The sequence below is a fragment of the Pan paniscus genome, chromosome 13 (genome assembly GCF_029289425.2).
Source record: "Pan paniscus chromosome 13, NHGRI_mPanPan1-v2.0_pri, whole genome shotgun sequence".
Lineage (NCBI taxonomy): Eukaryota > Metazoa > Chordata > Mammalia > Primates > Hominidae > Pan > Pan paniscus.
Window position 1 is genome coordinate 107,551,731 of NC_073262.2, and position 21,291 is coordinate 107,573,021.

General features: G+C 36.9%; 1 protein-coding gene across 3 annotated transcripts in view; it reads left to right on the forward strand.

Moving 5' to 3' along the window:
* The window catches only part of PARD3B (par-3 family cell polarity regulator beta), a 1,074,947-nt gene that overhangs the window by 404,813 nt on the left and 648,843 nt on the right, over positions 1–21,291 (forward strand). For all 3 annotated transcript variants that reach the window (XM_003820781.6, XM_034954909.4, XM_008974231.5), the window contains exon 3: positions 13,467–13,638. In XM_003820781.6, coding sequence (XP_003820829.3) covers positions 13,467–13,638 — 172 coding nt within the window. The remainder of the gene's footprint in view (positions 1–13,466; positions 13,639–21,291) is intronic.

Sequence of the window (21,291 nt, forward strand, 5' to 3'; positions counted from 1 at the left end):
ACACATTTTTATTTTTAACCTGTCACTGTCACTGGTCAGATCCTTTCTAGAGTTTTTAATCCTTGGTAATTTGAAGAACAAGGAGATAGTTTACAGGAACGCAACAAAGATGATTGATGACTGGATAGTGGGGGATTGTGGAAGAAAGGCTAAAATACATAAAATGTTATTTTTTCTGGGGAATAAAAAAAGTAACTAATGGAAGCTTAGAGTCTTTAAGCACATGAAAGTTTTAAAAATGAGTTTTGTGAGTAGATTTACCCCGTGTTAGTAATGGACATATTATATGAAATTTCAACATAAAGAATTTGCAGAAAATAATGATAGACACTTGGATTATGTAGTCATCGAAATATTACAATTTTATTTGTGCATATTTTTATTGTAATAGCTTTTATCCATCTGTATTTGTTTAGAATATGAATGTGTGATTTAAAAACCAAAGGCCCATCAATCAAAACACTTCCCACCTGCTCTCTCTTAAGGGACTATCAAAGTAGTAAATTAAATGAAACCAACATTGTTTTACTACTTGCCCATCATAAAATATTACTGGTTCCAGGTGAGTGCCTATTTACAAGAGACCTTTGAAGACTTAATAGGGGTTTTAAGTGAATGGAATACCATGTAATGAAAAATTTTACATCATAAACAAAATTGAAAGGTAAACTGGCAAAAAATAAATTTGCAAAAATAAAAGACAACTTCAGTATACTTAAAATAAAAAGTACTTATACATGTTAATAAAAAACACTAAAAACAAAATGAAAAAGAAGGGCAAAGAGTATGAACAGACACTTCACTGAAGAAGTAAAAATAGCTCATAAAAATATTGTCAATATCACGGCCAGGCGCGGTGGCTCACGCCTGTAATCCCAGCACTTCAGGAAGCCGAGGCGGGCAGATCACCAGGTCAGGAGATGGAGACCATCCTGGCTAACATGGTGAAACCCATCTCTACTAAAAATACAAAAAATTAGCCAGGTGTGGTGGTGGGCGCTTGTAGTCCCAGCTACTCAAGAGGCTGATGCAGGAGAATGGCGTGAACCCAGGAGGCGGAGCTTGCAGTGAGCTGAGATCTTGCTGCTGCACTCCAGCCTGGGCGACAGTGCGAGAGTCAGTCTCAAAAAAAAAAAGTATATATATATATATACGTGTATACCCGTGTATATACGTGTATACACGTGTATACACATATGTATATGTGTATATATGTATATATACACATGTATATGTGTATGTATACATATGTATATGTGTATGTATACATATGTATACGTGTATGTATACATATGTATATGTGTATGTATGCATACATATGTATATGTGTATGTATGCATACGTGTATATACGTGTATATACACGTATACATACACGTATATACGTATATATGTGTATATACGTGTATACGCGTGTATATACGCGTGTATATACGTGTATATATAGAGAGAGGGAGAGAGACAGTCAGTGTCACTAGTAATATTTGAAGTTTAAACAGGATATAATTTTATATGCAAAATTAGTAATTATTAGAAATAACACTTAGCATTGGGACTATGCAAAGACAACCTACACTTTCGTATGTCTGGAATGGGAGAATGCTACAACATTTACAAGATGGCTGAATATAATGTGAAATGTTATTCAACCATATGAATTTTTTTTATTTGCCTTTATGGATTACAATTAGGGAAAGTTGCTCATAAGAAAAATAGTAATTGAAAATATCAGAAACAAAATTGTGTATTATGCTTTGTGAATTGACATATATATGTTAACATACATAGAGAGAGAGAGAGAGAGAGAGAGAAGGCTGGAGGGAAAGCACCAAAGTTTAATCCTTTTGAAGTTTTGTTCACTTTTTTCTCTCTCTAACATACAAACACACTACAGACACAATTTGCTGGAGGGATCTGGGGGAGTTATATCATCATATCTTGCCCCTACACTTTTCTTTTTGAACTTGGAAACTATAAACACCAAAAGTAGTAAAGTACAAAAGTGGCCATTAGGTCTGGGGGTATTAGATTGAGGACTGGCTTTGGAAACCCAGTATTGCCAATGGTCACATCAACGTGGATTTTTGGGTCCAGTCCTAATTTCAAAACTTGTGTTCCATTATTTGCCATAATAATTATGCTCAATGTATTTCACTTTTTGATTTAGAAACAAGTCATAGTTTTATGTGCTTATATTTTAGGTGCTTTTGGAAGGCCTTTTATGCTACATTTATAAATCTAAAACTAACTCGCAAAGACTGTCTATGATTAGAGACAAGACCCAGAAAGTCAACTATTCCCAGAAAAGAGGTGCCACACCACTTATGACAGTGAGGAAGGGGCGAGGACCCCAGCCTTCTTGTCTTCGGGCCCCAATTAGCGAGGCATCATTCTATGTTGGTTTAATACACCCACAATCATAATTACAAATCTTGACATTTAGATACTCCCAAAGTCAACACCCATCCCAGCAGGGTTAGCCATATTATCACTAGTTAAGGAGATATAGAGCAATTAGAAGCTAAAGGAAAAGGTTAGCACTTCCACTCAGACAGAAGGAGTTCAGCAGCTAAACCCACCTGCAGTTGCAGTGTTAATTTTTTTAAATATGGGCTTTGAAGCCTTGTCATCCATGACAAGGGAGGTCTGAGTCTAAATGGAATATTTAAGAGAAGTGCTTCCTCATCCTCCAATCAGGCTATATGCTGACCTTTCTGTAGTCTCCACCAGTTGCTCAGCTGTCATGAAATGGTGGAGAAGGTAGAACATCATTGGACCTGTCATGAGGTCAATCAGCGGGAGCTCAGGCCAATTTGCTAAATGTGTTCATGCTAAAGAGTCAGTTCCCTAACCAGTCTGGTGAAATGTAGTACCAATTAATCACCAGCTAATTTTCAGGGGATGGTGACCTTCTCCATATTTGCAGTCCACTCGCTACCTTACCTGGCCTTGGGGGATCTCTGGCCTGGAATATGAGGCCACTCCCAGGACATATGAAGCTGCCAAAACTTGTGTCATAGGCTACCAGGGTGACAGGCCAGGGGACAGGTATGCCCATTGCACCTGCTCCGGCCAGCACTGACCTATTTTAGTCAGAACATTCAGTGTGGTTTGCAAACCCTAAAGATATTCATACAGCTCAAGTACATGCAAAATCCATCTCTTTGAAATTTTTAATGATACAGTAAGATACTGTTTTTTCTATCAACCTATAAGTTCTTTATCTGTCTTTAGAAGATGGTGGCTTTGTCACCATTCTCTGTAGAGGTTTATTATCTGAGAGCTGTTGGGTTGTGTTAAAAGCAGAAAGGTTCCTTTTTTTTATTTTACAAAATAGGCTGCTCTATTTGTAGCCAAGTCTCGTAAATTAAAATACTTGTCAAAATAAATGAATAGTATGTTTGTTATATTCATGACTTAAAATCACATTTGATTGCTTACTCATTAATCCACAAAATTAAGCAATACATGCTGGATTGAAGTCATTAGTACAAATAAGCAGCGTTCTTCTAACAGTCAGCCATCGTAGAGAATACTGTACAGTTGTGTTTGTTTCAAAACTAGGTCTGTTAATGCACAAATTAGTTTTACAATTTCAAAATAATTCCTCTGGAAGAAAATAAAATACAGATATGTAGTCCACCAGGAGACAAGGTTGGAATCATAATATACTAAGTAGATTTTAGATGTGTAAATTGTTAAATGCAATTTTGCATTGAACCTCAAGGATGGATGGAAGCTATTTTGCTGTGCATAGGAACGTATGTGGCATGAAGGTGACCTTTATCCCTAACAGGATGGAAAAGTCAGGAGTAGGGAGATGGTGTCCACACCAAAGTGAAGATATCCATATGGTAGAGGCTTTGTTCTCCTGCTTGGATATAGCAGAAAATGTAGATCATTCATTTACCTAAGGAATTTTTTCCCATGTGCCAAGAAACATACTTGCAGCTTGGAATATAAAGTCAGTTGTACTTCAGTTTTTTTCATCTGTAAAATGGGAATAACAGTGGATTTATCATAGGATTTCTTATGAGTATGAAAGAAAATAATACATTTCAGCACTTAATACAGTGCCTAGCACATAGTAAGGGCTATATAAGTATTTGATAAATATTTTTATTGATGTGACCCATAGTTTTAAGTAGCTTACTGTTGACATATAGGTAGGGACAAGTATACCAAGGACCCTCATGCTATGTGACAAGTGATGATACAGTCATGGATATAGCACTGTGGGACACTGGAGGGCCTGGTGCAGATAATTATGGCAGACTTAAACTTTATTTCAAAAGTTTGACAATGTATGATGAAGAACTTGAAGCTGGGCCAAGACCACACCCAGATCTGTTTGCTGGAAAGACCACTTTGGCAATAGTGTTATGGTTAAATGTCAGGAGGCCAGATTGGAAGTCAGAAGCAAACCCAGGCCCTTGCCATGCTCTTTGGGCTTATTTAATTGTTGGAGAATGATCTTTGCAGAAATAAACCAACCTTAGATTCCAATAAGTTATTGCCTTCAAGGATTTATTGACATACCTATGGATGGCGGTGGCAGCATTATGCTTTGGCTGAGAGATTGCCAAGGAGTATGTTTCTGAGACGATTCTATCTTTGGTTTGGCTAGAGAGAAGAAGTTGTAGGGAAGGAGGGAAAATGAAATGGAGCTAGTTAAATAATATTGAATATGGATGTTACAATATTGTAAATGTATGTAGTGCTTTATAATTTAGAAATATTTTCCATATACTATTTTATGTCTTCTAGTGTTGGATATACTTGCTTCAAATAGAATATTCTTTAAAAAATGCAGGTAAGATGTATGTAATTTAGTTAAGATTAACTTGAAGAAAAACTACTTTGTGTGTGTGTGTGTGTGTGTGTGTGTATGTGTGTTCACATATTTTAAATATCCCAGCTTGTCTTGTGTCTTCATTTCCTCCCAAGATATTCAAAGCCCTTGAGATTGGAAAAAATTAGTCTATGTAGCTAGTGATACATTGGGCAAATGGCAAGTGAGGCCACCTAGTAGATTGGGATCATCTTTGAGAATCTTCCAGACAGTTTAACTCAAGTTTTTTATCTTCCACCTTTGCATGTGTCTGGTTTTTTAAATTATGCGCAATTCATGGGAAGCAAGAATGTTATTGACAAGGCAGGTGTATTGAGTTTTTAAACTTTCTGAAAATTTATGTTATTCTGTGATGCTTGAAACTTCTCCCTGCTTTTGTTCTGGCTTGCTTTTTCCATAGTTAATCCCTAGATATCTCTAGGAGAAGGGCTTCATGGTTGACCTCTATGGCACCCTTTGCCCTACCACTGCTAGAGATGGTGAAGGGCACAGAGACAAGGGCTCCTCAGGCCTCCCCTTTGTGTATTAGATGTGAGTTGTGAATGTTGTTTAATGAATCATGAGTGATTGTCCCTAGAGAAAGTAAATAATACAGCAGACACAAATTCAAAATTCTCTCCAACTTGTCAAGGGATAACATATCATCTTTGAAATTTTAATTCAAGTCAGAGAAAAAAATGTTATTCAATATAAGATGGGTTTAATGTGTATCTGGCTTCTTTAGGAACATACTACATAATTTCAAAGAAATAAATGTATATTTGGCTGAAATATGGGTGGTTATTTAATAGGGTATATTTTTGTTATTATAGGATAATTCAAGCAGATGCATCTTTAAAAAGTGATAAGGATAAATAGGGTTTTCAGTACAGTTGAATAAGTCATGTTATTTTCTTCAGAATAATGCTTAAAGCTGTAAAGTTTATGAAGGTTCCGTTCTGAATTTTCAGTTTGGGGAGGAAATGAAAATAGGTTTATCTCATTTACTGACTGTCAGTTGAACTTTCTGAGAATCAGAGCTGTTATGTCTCTGCTTTGAGGATGCTAGAGCTGATGCTTGCATCTGATGAAGATGCTAATGTGAGCCTGCTAATTTTTAAAACCCGGATTAAATGCTTTTAGCTAGCTGTCAAAATCCTGGGAAGGAAGAGAACGTCCTTTGAAACCTTTGTTTGAAGTAGCATAAAAATTAGCTCACATAGCCAATTGTTATTTAGTTACAAGCAGATGCATACATTTAAATGAAATTCTGCAGTTTCACTCCCTTCCCAAAGGTGATAATGTGCTTTTCTCTACTTGTGAAATTGTTGTAATTTCACAGTCTTACTTAGATTTAATTGTGTTTATTAAGATTTGAGACAAACGATTCCAATTTTATTTTATAGGATACTGGTTTTTTTTTTGTCTTTTAATTTAACTTGATAGTTGGTAACACAGAATATGTAGGAAACAGTAAGAAATATCAATACATTGTTTAGTTCAACAGTTTAACCCAAAGAACTCAATGTGGCAAATAAGCCTTTCTTAGTAGTACATTAGTTCACTTGACATGTAATTAAAATAGAGCCACATATTTCTCAGTGTAATCACTAATAAAAATGCCATTATAAATACAGTTGATTGTACTCTGTAGCATTTGGATGATTCTTTTTTATTTTCTACATAGGCTAAAGATAATAGCATCAGATTATAAAAATTCAGGCTATAAAAATGACAGAATGCTACAGGTTGGCAACAGAATAAACCACACCATGAATATTGAGAGACTCTGCAATAAATGTACTTCATAGCATTTATTGTTAAAATATTTACTTGTCGGCATAGAAGTTGAAGGCATTGGTATATTGCTTCAAGTTATGGTTGGCAAAGACCAGACAGCACAAACCATGTACTGCTAGGCAGAAGAGTGATAGAGTACTGTGTTGTCTAAGGGTTGTGTGTTCTTGTATGATGAAGAACAAGAATAAAGGAAAAACAGAAATTACCTATTGGTTGTGTTTGATCTTGGTACTTTTTGTGTTCCTCTGTCAGTCCTGTGATGAAGAGATTAAAGAGAAACAACAAAGTGAAAGCAAAATAGGGATAAACAAGTCAAGTGGGACTCAGTCTGGAAGCCAGAGAAGGATAGCTATGGTAGGAAAAGAAATTAAATTTAACCTTTCATTGTGTGCCAGCCTCTATGCTCAGCATTTGGGCATGTTAGGGATATTATCAAGGAAGTTAGTATTCTACCCCATTCCTTCTCACCCCCGAAAACACTCACATGTTAACACACACTTTTACTAGTGATATTGATCATAATAACCTTAGTGTTTTAGAATAAAAACAGATCTGAGTCCTGGAAGGGATACTGATGGAGTGAAATTGCAGAGTACATGGCTCTTTTTATCAGATCTGTTATTCAGGGTCATGGATGTTGTAAATTATCCAAAGTTCTTTTTTATTGTTTTTAAATTTTGCTTTAAGTTCTGGGATACATGTGCAGAACGTGCAGGTTTGTTACTTAGGTATACATGTGCCATGGCGGTTTGCTATACCTATCAACCCATCATCTAGCCTTTTACCTCTGCATGCATTAGGTGTTTGTCGTGATGCTCTCCCTCCCCTTTCCCGCCACTCCCCCGACAGGCCCTGGTGTGTGATGTTCCCCTCACTGTGTCCATGTGTTCCCATTATTCAGCTCCCACTTATGAGTGAGAACATGCGGTGTTTGGTTTTCTGTTCCTGTGTTAGTTTGGTAAGGATGATGGTTTCCAGCTTCATCTATGTCTCTGCAAAGGACATGAACTCATTCTTTTTTATGGCTGCACAGTATTCCATTGTGTATATGTGCCACATTTTCTTTATCCAGTCTATCATTGAAGGGCATTTGGGTTGATTCCAAGTCTTTGCTATTGTAAATAGTGCTGCAATAAACATGCGTGTTCATGTGTCTTTATAGTAGAATGATTTATATTCCTTTGGGTATGTACCCAGTAATGGCATTGCTGGGTCAAATGGTATTTCTGGTTCTAGATCCCTGAGGAATCGCCACACTGTCTTCCACAATGGTAGAACTAATTTACGCTCCCACCAACAGTGTAAAAGTGTTTGTTTGTTGTTCTTGTTGACTTTCCTTTTCTTTTTATCTTTACAAGGTAAAGGAATGAGAAAAATATGGAATGAGTTTCTAAAATAAGGTTTATGGATATCACTTTTTTTCTAGGAGAATCCTAGTTTCAGATGTTCCTTTCAGATCGCCCCTGGGAACATAGGAGTGAATGCATACAGTTAATGAAGCTAGTGCCTAATCTTTAAATTGAACACCAGTCAGCCCTGGCAATTAATATCTATGTATTGAAAATAATTCACACATACCACGTTAATGTATTTATTTCCATGTGTTTTCCTAACTCCTGTTTAGAAGGTAGATATGTTCCTGTGAACCTCTTTCTCTCAAACAGGGGTACCCAAATCATGAGATAAACATTTCACTTTCCTGATGCCTTAATCATGCAATCTTTTCATATTGAAAAGAAGTACAGAAAGCTGGTAGGGTCTAAAATGTGAAATTTTCACGACTTTGAAAATAAAGCTGGGCACATCACTGTTGAGCTTATAACGTGCCTCTTCAGACTGCATCTCCACTTGCTGTGGAGTTTTATTCACATTTGTCCTTAAGCTACTTTAAGGGACACTTTTAAAAAGCTTCACAATAGATAAATCAAATTGGTGTATTGGCAGATAGCTGGGTGAGGGAATGCCTGGGACAGACTGCGAACTCCACCACCTCTCCATTCAGCCTGCATCCTGCTTCATCCAGTGACCAAATGGGCTGACTCCCTGTTTTGAAAGTGAGCCTGAAAAGGAAAGAGAAGATGGATAATCTCCATTTTTGGAGTATGATGTGGCAGAAGCAATTTCCCCCAGTGTTGAATAAAAAAGGAGGAATTTATCGGCCATAATTTCCAAAGCCAAACCAACAATAATGATGATGATGATACCTTGAGCATCTTAAGATTAAATATGGATCATTTATACACATTCATTTAATTTTTTTAAAAAATATTTGAATGTTTATTCTAAAAACGTGAAAAATCTAGGTGTCTTTTATTGCTGTATTAGGTTTTAGTATCTGTTTGCCTCATATTTCACTAATTTTTTTCAGCAAATGTACATTGAGCACCTATGATGGCATATTCACTCTTCGAGCCAATGGGGATACACAATCAATAACAAACTCAGGGTTCTCATGGAGCTTACATTCTAGTGAGGTGCGGAGACAGGCAATAAAATAAGAAGACCTGTGATGCTGACAGGATGATACACATGATATAAAATAAAACAAAGGCGGAGAATACAGAGAGTAATGAAGATGCTGCAATTTAGTGTAGCCAGAGAAAGGCTGGCATTTGATTACAGATCTGAAAGATCGAGGAAGAAGCCTTGCAGGTGTCTGGTGGAAGACTGTTTCTGGCAGAGAGAACAGCAAGTGCAAAGACCCTGAGGCAGGTACAAAGACAATAGTGCAGCTGGATGGAGTCCTGAGAACAAGGGGCGGGATCAGCAGAACACGAGGTCAGAAATGGAACAGGAGCAAGTGACCTTCTGGGCCATTGCAGAGACTTAGGCTTTTCTTCAAGTGAGGTGGGAAAGTATTACAGAGTCTCATCAGAGGAGACATGTGATCCAATTCATGCTAGCAAAGTCTGGCTGCTGTGTTGCGCGCAGGGGAAAGAGGCAGTGGGTAGAAACAAGGGAACTAGTCAGGGGGCTGTTAAGAAACACATGGTAGCTGGGTCCAAAGTGGTGACATTGGAGGTGGTGAGAAGTTGTCAAATAGAGTGTATGGGAGACAGAGCAAGAGGGGAGAGAAAGAGAGTTGAAGGATTGCTACAAGGTGTTTGGCCTGAGCAACTTAGAAGGATGAATTGCCATTAATTGGGATGTAAAGAGCTATGGAAAGAGCTTTGAAAGGTCACTTTTTCCATTTTTGACATGTTAGATTAGGAAATGAGCCTGGAGTTATAGAAGGTCTGGGTTACACCACTTAAAATTTTGAATTTATCAGCTGATAGAGTTATATTAACCCATGAAACAGATGATATCACTAAACAAATTTAGACATATGCTCTTCAACATTTTTAGAGACTAAATGTGGAAGATGAAGAAGAAAAACCAAAAGAAAACTTGATGGGGGCCCAGAGAAATAAGGGTATACCAAGAGACTGGTGCCCTGGAATCCAAGTGCAGAAAGTACTTTGAGAAGGCAGTAATCACCTGTGTCCTGAAGTAAAGCCAGAGAAGCACCTTTGGATTTAGGAATCTAGAGATTATTTTTGACCTTGATAAGAGCAGTTTCAGTGGAGTTGAGGGGTGAGAGCCTCACTAGAGTGGCTTCATTAAAGAATGGGAGGAGAGATACTGGAAACTGCTGTGTAGACAGCACTTTCAAATTTTTGCTTTAGAGGGGAGGCAAAAAATGGGGTGGGACCTGTGGTAAGTGGATCCTGAGAAGGTCATCGGTTTGTTTGATGGGAGAACTTCTAGCATATTCATAGACTGACCTTCCTGTGTCTATCTGGGGATTAGATGCTTAAATACTGACAGATCTTGTGGGAACAGGAGTTTTGACTGGAAGTAAAGATTGTGTAAACAGATCATTTTGGATTATGGGGTCTCCTGGAAATGCCAGCACTGCAGTAGGTGGCATGAGGACACTGGCATCATAGAAGGAGACTGGAGGGCAGACCAGAAGGAGAGAGAAGGCAGCAGAGGAGGAATCATCCAATCCAACATTGCCTGTTTGCATTGTGTAGGGTGTGGGTTACTGCAGCCCCTGAGGTGTCAGTGGAAGTTCTTCTGCATGCCATACAAGTATACTCTAAGCGAAACCTTAACACAAAAGCTTTTTAAATAGAATTCCTTCTTTCATGTTCAGCGCATCTCTGTGGGAAAGATAACTTTGAATGGGTTTAAAGGCAAGGAGGGAAGGCCATTTCCATGCACTAGATTCTTTAAAAACCAGCATGCATTCTGTTGAGGGACTAGAACAGTGGTTTATGTTAATTAATGAGTCTCTGTAACACTGTCTTCTGGGGAGTCTGCTACCGAGGAATGTAGGTGTTCAGATGACTGAAGTAATTTAGTTAACAAGGACCTGCAACATATGATTTAAACCAATTATCAATGTTGAAACAAGCGTTAAGTCTGTGTATATTGTAGATGTTGAAATGAAGACTGGATGCAGAGTCTCTGTTCAGCAGGCAACCATGGGAGCCATGACAGGTCAGGAGCTGGTCCTCTTCTTCCCAGGAGTAGAGACTTTTTCATCCATTCACCATAACTAGGTGCTAATTGGGAAACAGGCTAAGCAATTGATTTTAATCAAAGAGCTTATGAGATTTGGGGAGCATCAGGTCTTACTATTATCATCTTCAAGAAAAGTCACGTTTTGCCTGTGTCTCCAAAAAGTGGAATTCACATTCTTTAGGGCATAACACCCTAATGGACAAATTACAGACAGTCTTCATTGTAGCCTCTCTTTTTACAGCTTTCTTTTTGGAAAACAGCTACAGTATAGGAAAATACTTTCTCTGGATTGAAAATTAAAAAGACTAGATTCCACTACCAGCTACCATTTAGTCAGTGACCTTGGGAAACAAAATTTCGGAGCTACTCTGTTCTACCATTTGATAAATAGGTATAATATTCTTACTGCATACACTGTATTCTTGTGTGGATAAAATGTATGGAAAACAGCAAAGTATCTTAAGAAAAAATATTTGTCTTACGAGTTATCACTTTTAAGCTTTTGTATTATACTTCTAGTTGATGTTCTATTTTTTCTCGTTTTTCCAGTATTTAAGGCACATGGGTTATACTGAGTTAAGGATATCATATGAAAGACGAGTAAGATATAACTTAGCTTACACTAAACTGTTCATAGTACCAATATAATATGCCATTGCCTAGTTGATTGGTATGTTAAATGTTAAAATGAACATTACTAATATATGTTAGAATTAATGAATACACAAAATTGAAGTTATTATATAACAGAAATAGTGATGAAAATCACACATGCACCACATTAAAAAGTTGATTTCATTTTCCTTTTCAAGATTTAAAGAGTTAAACTCATTCTGGCTGGATGATGAGAAAGATATCGTTCTACTGATTTTTTTATACTAGAATAATCTTTCATTATTATTAATCTATTTAAGTCTTATCTCCAATAAGTTCATCAGTGCTACCAGTTACAAATAGAAAATGCATGTGCTCAATTTCAAGAATTAAAAATAATGCCTTGGGAGTAGCATTTCTTTTCTGTGGCAAGAGGATTGTTGGATTTTCCAATTTAAAGAAGTCTCCATACTGGAAATGAGTAGTCAGTTATGAAAATTATTTTTGAATGGCAAATTTGCATATCCTTAATTGTATTCATTTCTTTTGAAAGACCGAACTTGAAATTTATGATGTTTTGATTGGTTAACCCTGCATTTCTGTTATTAATACTATTGCCAACAGGGTTCCCCTATGACTGGGGCTTTGAGTGTCTTTCCTGAATAAATGCTTGAATCATAAGTAGGTTTGTTTTACTTAATGAATAGAAAATATCTAAAGATGTACTGCTGGTTTTTACATTTACACACATTGCACTTTTTGGAATGACAGTAGCATCCTGTAGCTGCCTCATTTACTCACATTTGGACTTTTCTACATCAGCTGATGAGAAACCCTTGAAGTTTCTGAATGTTGGTGCTGTCTGTTGGCCAAAAGTGCAGTTTCAGCAGAGCTGTCGTCACTGTCTATACAGTAGTGTCTGTGTGATTACTTGAATTTTTAAAGATATCTTGCCCTTATTTTAAGGAAAAAATGACTTGGAAATGAACAATTTAGAGTTTTTATATTAACGGTAAAAAGCATAGTTCTCACATAAAATAAGATTGACATATAATTAGATTAAAAGTAAGGATGTCGAGTCTTATTGGACTTAGCATTCCACTGGACTTAAACCAGTCAACACAAAGTCAGTCATGAAGGAAAAGAACAAAATTAAAGGCATGTACAAAAATGGGATACCTATTTATACAAGACAAGCACAAATTGTATATAAGTATACACACAATGTATGTATGTATATATGTATGTAGAGTGTATCTACAGGGACAGATACAATTAGGCATCTTGTAATGTGTTTTAGGTCTCTAAGACTGGAATAACCTCCCTATACTATTTAAGTCTATTATTCAATGCATATTCAACTTTCATTTTTGGAAGCACTCTTTAATAAAGAGTTAATGAAGTCCTTTTAGGCATATTAGGGAAGGTGGGGTAGTGGGAAGGGGAAGCAGCCATTTCATTCCTTTAAGAGAGTGGGCCAAAATTGGTTCTCTTTTTCAGTAATAGACAAAATAAACAAATGAATAAACCAGTATTTATTATTTCTTGACCATGGTGCTTATAGACATAATATTATTGAAAAATTAAGCGTTGTGGTATAGTAACATTAACATTTTAAGTTTGATGAGGCGATTTTCTTTGCAACCAAATAAAGATCACGTTCAGCTAGATAGTGTCCGTGTGGTATGCATGTGCTACAAAGTAATTAGTGTTGTTGGATTTGTTTGTAGCTGATTGCTGTGTTTGAAGAACAAGAACCACTCCACAAGATTGAGAGCCCCAGTGGAAACCCTGCAGATCGGCAGAGCCCAGATGCTTTTGAGACAGAAGTGGCCGCCCAACTGGCTGCATTTAAACCAATTGGTGGGGAGATTGAAGTAACCCCTTCTGCTCTAAAACTAGGTATGTGTAATGTTTATGATATTCTTTTCACCTGACTGAAGATCCGTCATCTTGTTGATTAGGCATTGTTTCTTCTTTGTGACTTTCATCCTGTTACTATTTTTATATCGTGGTTTATCTTTTCTTTAAATTATTTTTTTACATAGCTCTTTGCAGCCACTGCTGCTTGGGTAAGTGGATGCAGCTTTTTCTTGAACTGAAGGTGAAGCAGAATTGTATGCCCTCGAAGTAACATGGGGGAGTCAGATGCTAAATGATGAAGTCTGCCTGTATCATATGAGTATAACTTTTTAAAAAATTCCTGAAAAAAAGTCATTTGGGAAAAGCCAAGGTTTATCAAAGAATCCATGCTAGAAATAAAGGTCACTTTATTTTCTTAGCCTCAGTCTTTTTCTGCCCAAACTATAATCTCAGAATCTGGGGGAAATGTTTTGAAGTTAGTTTTGAAATTCTTTTCTGATGATTTATTCAGACAAGACAATTCATCCAGTAATTTTGCTTAGAAATATTTTTCATTATATTTGTAGAATGAGAAAGTAAATATTATTCTAAAGTTTCAATCAGTTTACAACTCCAAGAGAAATAACATGTCTGTTTTGGTGATACCTCCTAAAGATAAATTTAGCTCAATTTAACTGCATGAAGTTTTTGAAAATCCACTAATATCTTGGTATTTCAAACAACTTTTTATGCCTGTGGAATGTTTGTGCAACATTTTGAGACTACTTAGAGCACCTGTTATGAGGGAATTCTCAAGCTAGAAGAACAGAGGCTTATTCCACTTTGCAAAGGTCAGCTTCTTATTCTTTTTAAAGCAAAACATATGCTTAAAATGGTTAGAATCGTACATAGTACTCATTTTCCCATTTGAAATAAAATATATGCTGTAAAGTTAAATTTACATACTCTAATGCTGACAATCCATATTGTGTACTGATTTTCGGAAAAGCATCTGTAGTGCCCCTTTTAAAATAAACCAAATGGAAATTAATGACCTGTGGTCTAAGTGGGTTTTCCTGTATCTTTTGGAAGCGAGCTAGTGAAGCAGTCTGCTGGAACGTGGCTGCTGGAGGGCTTTGTGGCAGCTTCTCTTCATCTGGAGCCAGCCTTGTGGCTTCAGCAACCTTACAGCCCCATCATTCATTTGCATAATGGATGCCTTTTTATCCATTATGCAAATGGTATGAGAGGAAAATTAGGCAATAAGGGAAGACGAAAGGAGAAAATTGCTCTTGCTTATTTTAATATTCTATTTATAAGCAAGCACTGTGGTCTTCAAATGGCCGAACCTCAGAGTACTTCTGTGCCGGAGAATTTGTTTTCACCTCTCTCTTATGAGCTTTGTCAGGGAAAAAAGTTTGTTTTCTTCAGCTTTTTGTTGGAATATTGAAACAACATAATATCGAATGCAAGAAAAAAAAGTCAGCCGAGATTCCCCTTCTTTGAAAGTGTGGACTGTCTACTTCTTCCATATGATTTTTGATAAGTCAGAGAAAACAATATTTATTACATGAGTACACACCATCTAAATCCCTTACTCATAATAACTCATTTATTTAAGCCTCGTCATACTTAATTAGTCGGCTTTTATTATTTTTATCTTTTAAGAGTTGAGGAATAGGTACAGAGAAGTTTAGTAACTCAGCAGAAATCACATAGCTATTAGGTGGCAGAGCCAGAATTTGAACTCTTGCTGGCTGCGGTGTGAGAAACCATTTTGCTGTGCTGCCTCTGACATGCAATTCCTAAAACAACCAACTAATATAACTGTCTTGGGGTTTACTTTGAGAATATATGCCAAAACCCTGAAAATACTAAACTCCTTGGTCTACAATCTCATTTCACTTAGTACCAGATTAAATGATGAGACTAGCTCACTTTTAGGTGGGAAACATTCCCTTCCAACCATTTGGCCTGAAACCTTGGCATCACCTCCAGTTCCACCGTTTCCTTCTACCTCCCCCACTCTGTCAGCTATTCAGCTTCCTTGTCCACAGCCACCACAGCAGGCTAGAGCTTTGCCATCAATTAGACTATTGCAGAGGCCTCAGACTGACCTCTTTCTTTACAGTGTGTGCTTTCTCCAGTCCCTACTGTTGCCAGAGCTGCCTTTCTAAATCACAAATCTGATTATATAATATAACTCCCCTGCTTAACGACCTTCACTGGCTTCCCATCACCCTGAGAACCATATCTAAACTCGTTAGCAAGCTGATGCAGATGGTTCCTCTGAATCAGCAGGACAAATTTGGGCAAGGATGAATGACGTAAAAAAATCATCCCTTACCCACTTTCATGGTTCTAGCAGTTTGAGTACTTTGCATTTCTGGAACTTAAAAAGCAAAGAAAAAACATATTTGTCAGGTTTTTCAGATAGAGAAGTTAAAGAAGGAAGCAACACAGCCAGCTTTGGTCTCCACCCATTCTGTTTTCCTGTTGTTGGCTCCGGGGCAGGATGTGGCCATAGGCTGTGCACCTCCAGATGGAGAGATGTGGTTGGCAGTAGAGGCAGTATTGATGGCACTTCTGGGAGTGTGACCTGGCTGTCCTGTCTGGTCCACCCTGAAAGCCTGCTTAGTTGAAGAATGGGAGGGGCGGTGAGAGGAGTTTTGCAGCACCTGTGCCCCAGCAGTTCCTCCTAACAGGGTGCTCATGAAATGCCAGCCATTGAACCCAGGACCTTCATCTCCCTTCCCCAGTCAGCTAGTGTAGCCATTGGAACTGGTTGTACTTTTCACAGCTCATTCACCCAACCTGGTACAAGAGAAATAGGGCTTAATTTTTTACTGGTTTTCTCACTCTTAAGGCCACTTTCTTAAGAAAATAGCAAATTTAATCTTCATTGGCTTACACTGCTTTTCTTAATTAAGCAGACACAATTCAACAAATATTAGGAATCAAGAGATTTTTGTGATTACATCACGTTGAGCACCCAAAATTTATGTTTTTCTGGAATCTGATATCAAAATATACTCAATGTTCAGTATAATTTTTATATTTCTTTTTCCAACACAAGATAACCATCAACAATATTCTGTTAAAAACCAACAACCACCTTCTCCATGTAATGCATACAGAGGTTGACTCCTCCCATTCTTTCTTTATCTTCCAGGATGTAATACTTATGCATGCATATTCATATTCCCAGGCCCTTCATGATCTAGCTGCTTCCTCTCTGCCCACCTTTATTGCTGGCCAGTCTTTCACAGTCACCTTAACTTGCAGCCACTGTGAACCACTTGCCATTCCAAATTTACCACCTTCAAACCTCTGTGCCTTTGCGGATACTGTTCTTTTTACCTGGCTCATTCCTTTGTCTCTTTACTGTATAGTGAACTCATATGCACCTTTTAAGTTCAAGCTCAAATATGACCTTGTTCACGAAGCCTTGTCCAAATCTTTAAAACAGTACAGTAGGCGTACAGTAAGTATTATTTCTTAATTCTTCATCTAACAATCAAGGGTTACAAAGATGAACAGCAGAAATCTACTGACATAAAGGGGTTCATAGTCTCATGCCCTATAAGCTGATGGGGTATATATTTTTAATTCGTAAGATGAGTTTTAAATCAAGTGGGCAACCACATAATTCCAACCTCATTCATCTAAATTATTTCCTATCATTTATTTTCTAATGGATTTTCTAATGTAATGCTGAATGACTGAACCTTGATTCAGCCCTAAGTAGCAAATCACTTTCACACTTTAAGATTCTGTGGCTCTGAAATCAGCCAAAGCATGTTACCATATAGTACAGAGATTGCTGGCCTGAGAGTTCATTTAAATGATGAGATGTGGTAACCAAAACACCAGGCGAAATTGGAAAGAATCATATTCACATGATCTATTTGGACTTAAAAATTTATAGTTCGAGAATTTTCCAAGTCTTCTCTGTGAAACCCCATGGTTCTTCTGAGCATGTATTAGGGTTTCAATGGATGCTTGATTCTAGTTAATAAGTAACATTTATTGAGCGCTTAAGTTCTAGATGCTATTTAAATTTGTTCATTCTCCATCTTTGGACAAATAGGATTGGTTATGCTAGTGTGGAAGAAAGGGTGCAGAAGTCTAGAAAGTAGCCAATAAACAGAATCCCAATGCTTATCTACCCCCAAACCTCACCTCCACTCAAAAGACGTATGCATGCCTCAGAAAAACGTTTGTGAAATGCTGACCTAGAAATACACAGTTCCACAGAATTTTATAATTAGCAATTGTGTAGGTAATCAACATTATTTTACAAATGAGCAAATAAAAGTTAAAATTCAATGTGTGCTCTGATGTTGAATAAGGAACTAGAACTGGAACCCACATCTCTTGGCTTCTAGAACAGTGCTTGTTCAGTTGCATGACTTTTTAAAAATTAATTGTAGATTTCAATTATCCATATATTTTAGGTACTATATGTGATAGCACCTCATATTCTTTTGGAATTGAGTAGAGTGTAAATTAATAAATAGATACTATGAATAGCTATAAATCAAAAGCTACTGAGAGAACAAGACCAGGAAATGGAGGTGAAGAAAATGTCTTTTAAATCCTATACATTTCAGAAATGAGTTTGCTTCTGTCTTCTTATCTTCTCATCCCGTGTGTGTGTGTGTGTGTGTTTGTGTGTGTAGGAAAGTTCCACTAAAACCAATATACTAATGGGATCCATAGATGTGGGTTTTTTTTAAATAACGTGGATATTTTAATACACTTTCTGATTTTTTAAGTATGTACATGTAGGGCCATCTGTAAAAAAGACAAATTAGTGAGGAAAATTATTTTGAAGTTTAGGAGGGTGGGAGTCTCCTGGTCCTTCCCCTGACTAGTCCCTACACTGCCTTCATGATTAGTACCTGACCACCCACTGTTCCATAAGAGGCTTTTTGTGGCCATAGCCCAAGGTTGGCCCAACCCAATCTTTGTCCCTTGAGAGTCAGTGATATGGAGCTAGTTCTAGACCCTGCAGTATTTGATCTAGCTGTGTGATCAGGATAAGTCATTTAACCTATCTCTATCAGAACCAACTTTTTCCAAACAAAAAATAAATCAGGACAAATTTGGGACACATTCTAGCGAAGTAAAAATTGAAAACCAAGGCTATCCAGGTCACTCCCTGATGTGTCACCACCATATCTCCCTGGGCCACAGTTTCCTCATCTATAAAGTAAGCTGTCCTTTCTCCAATGGGCCATGATGGTTCCTTGAGTGTTTTATTAATACCAAGCTGAGTTTGAATCCAACTCCATGCCTCTGCCAATTTCCCTCCTATGGCCCCAATTAATTAGTAGTTTTTTATTTTGTACCTTTTGATAATTTTTTTCAGTACTTCTTGATTGAAATTTGCTAATTTGGGTTCAAGCTTTCATGGGAAAATATTTATTTAGTTAAATTATTTTAGCAATGTAATTTAAATAGTTTTTCAGGATAAAAAGTACTTTAAACTTGGCTGTTACCATGCTTGTGATCTAGATTACCTTGATATAAAGTAATCTGATTAAAATTTGGAGTTGAAATGGTATTAGCTTTATTCTCCTCTTGTGTGTTAAACTTTGAAGATCAGCTACTTTCTATTTGAAAGTGATCCTTGTTTTTGAGACTTGAAAGCTGAAAGGTGCCTCAGATGCTTTATTGTTTCCATGTGTGTTTGTGCTTCTTCAAAACCGAAATGGAAATTATGATTATGTGTTTGTTATAATATCATTATTTTCAAAACACTGAGTTCTCTTTATTTGCAGTGGTGTTCAGCAAATACTGTGTAGCTATAGATTCCTGTTGAAAATTGTGACCATTTTCTATCTGATTTTGACTAATTTACTGCATAAAGGAAACATATGGGAACATTTTTCTCAATTTTTAACCAAACCAAATCCCTTTATGGCGCTGATCTTCAGGAAAACGTAAAGAAAGGGGAAGTTTATTCCTTTAATTAGGCTGCCGTGTGTAAGTAGCTGCTGTGCCCATAATGTGAGTTTAAGTATTGGCATCTGATCCTAGACAAACACACTCACACCACACACATAGCAGAACTAAAGCTCAGGGTTGGGTTATGCTTCTGATGAAGCCTTTGAATTCTGACTACAAAGCATATAAGCATGTGAGGGTTCCTTGTTGTTGGAAGCTCTTTGCTGTAGGCTGTGAAACCCAGAGTTAAAATTACCCAGAGTTAAGATTGCTTAGATGAATTCATAAGTTACAATTTGGTCACTGAGTTTCATCCTGTTTGTTTCCTGTTGAGGCTGATTATTCAAAAGTTAGCAGTTATAGAATAGTTTTTCTTTCTTTTTTTTTCCTTTCCTTCCCTGGGAGTCTGTTTTTTTTTTCCCCCTCCATGAAGGCTTAAATGAATAATGTTGTAATTAGCTATGGTAACCTTGCTAGGGTGTCATCAATCAGTCATAGCCATATAGTCAACAAAGTGTGTGCTTGCTTTCTGGTGTGACTATAACTAAATCAGGACTAAGGAGGCTATAGTGTTTCTAACCCATTTTGAGCACCACTCTTCTTTTGCTACTGTTGTTTTGTTTTAATTTTTTTTTTTTTTTGTAGCAATGGGTCTTGCTATGTTGCTCAGGCTGATCATGAACTCCTGGCCTCAAGCAGTCCTCTTCCTCAGCCTCCCAAAGCATGAGCCACCACGCCTTGGCTGTTTTGATTTTTATTTTAGATTTTGTTTTCAGAGTAGTGAAAAAGTAGCTCTGTGGAAGAATGTCAGGTTATTCATTGAATATTTAAAATTAATACTTTGTAAAAGGGCCAGTGGTACTAGTTAAAGAATAAAGTCAATACCTAAAGACAAGTAGCCCCTAAAAAATATTAAAAGGTAATTACCATATGGGAGTAATTTTTGTTTGTATTGAGTAAAACTATGAGCAATATTTTAAATATACAATTTTGAATATGCCTGGCATTACCTCCTTTTGCAGATGAATATATATAGGCCTCATAGTTGATCACTTCCTACCATTTTGTTAAAATAAAATGATGAAGTTTGCTTGAGAACATGCTATAGTTTTATAAATGCATTTTAAATGAGATATTACTTATTAAAATTATATAGTGTTACACTTCAGAAAAATAAAAATTACCACCATCCTAACAGAACTTGTATTTTCATTTTTTTGTTTTATATTCAGTTAACTTTCGTATTTTAGTCTTATTTCAATTTTCTTTTTTTTTCTACCTGCTTCAGTTACCCTTTTGTCTCTTTAATTTTGTGTGCTATATCTGATGGCTAAGTTTAGCACTTAAATTTATACTAAGTTGGTTGTACTCAAATAAAATAGAAAATTATTAAAAGGAATTTACATGTAACCATTTAACCAAAAATATAAGACAGTACATAAAACCAAGCTCTCATTTTTGTCCTTTTTCCAGCTGTATTTTCTAAGTTGATTATGTGACCTCTAAAAAAACACAGAGTTCACCATCTCCCCTTTGGCCTCTTACCAATGCCGGACCCACACTGAGACGGAGTCTGCAGATCCTCTAATAAACAAACGGAATGAAAGGTCACCTTCCCTACCGTTCACTTGATATTAGACCCCTGGGTTTTTAAGCCTCTTTTGCAGATTGCTTTTAATAGTAAGTCCAGTGAAGTCATGTTTGCAGAGGCCTAGTCCCTAAGTAGTAAAAATATTTTCAGCACTGCTGTCATATTCAGCT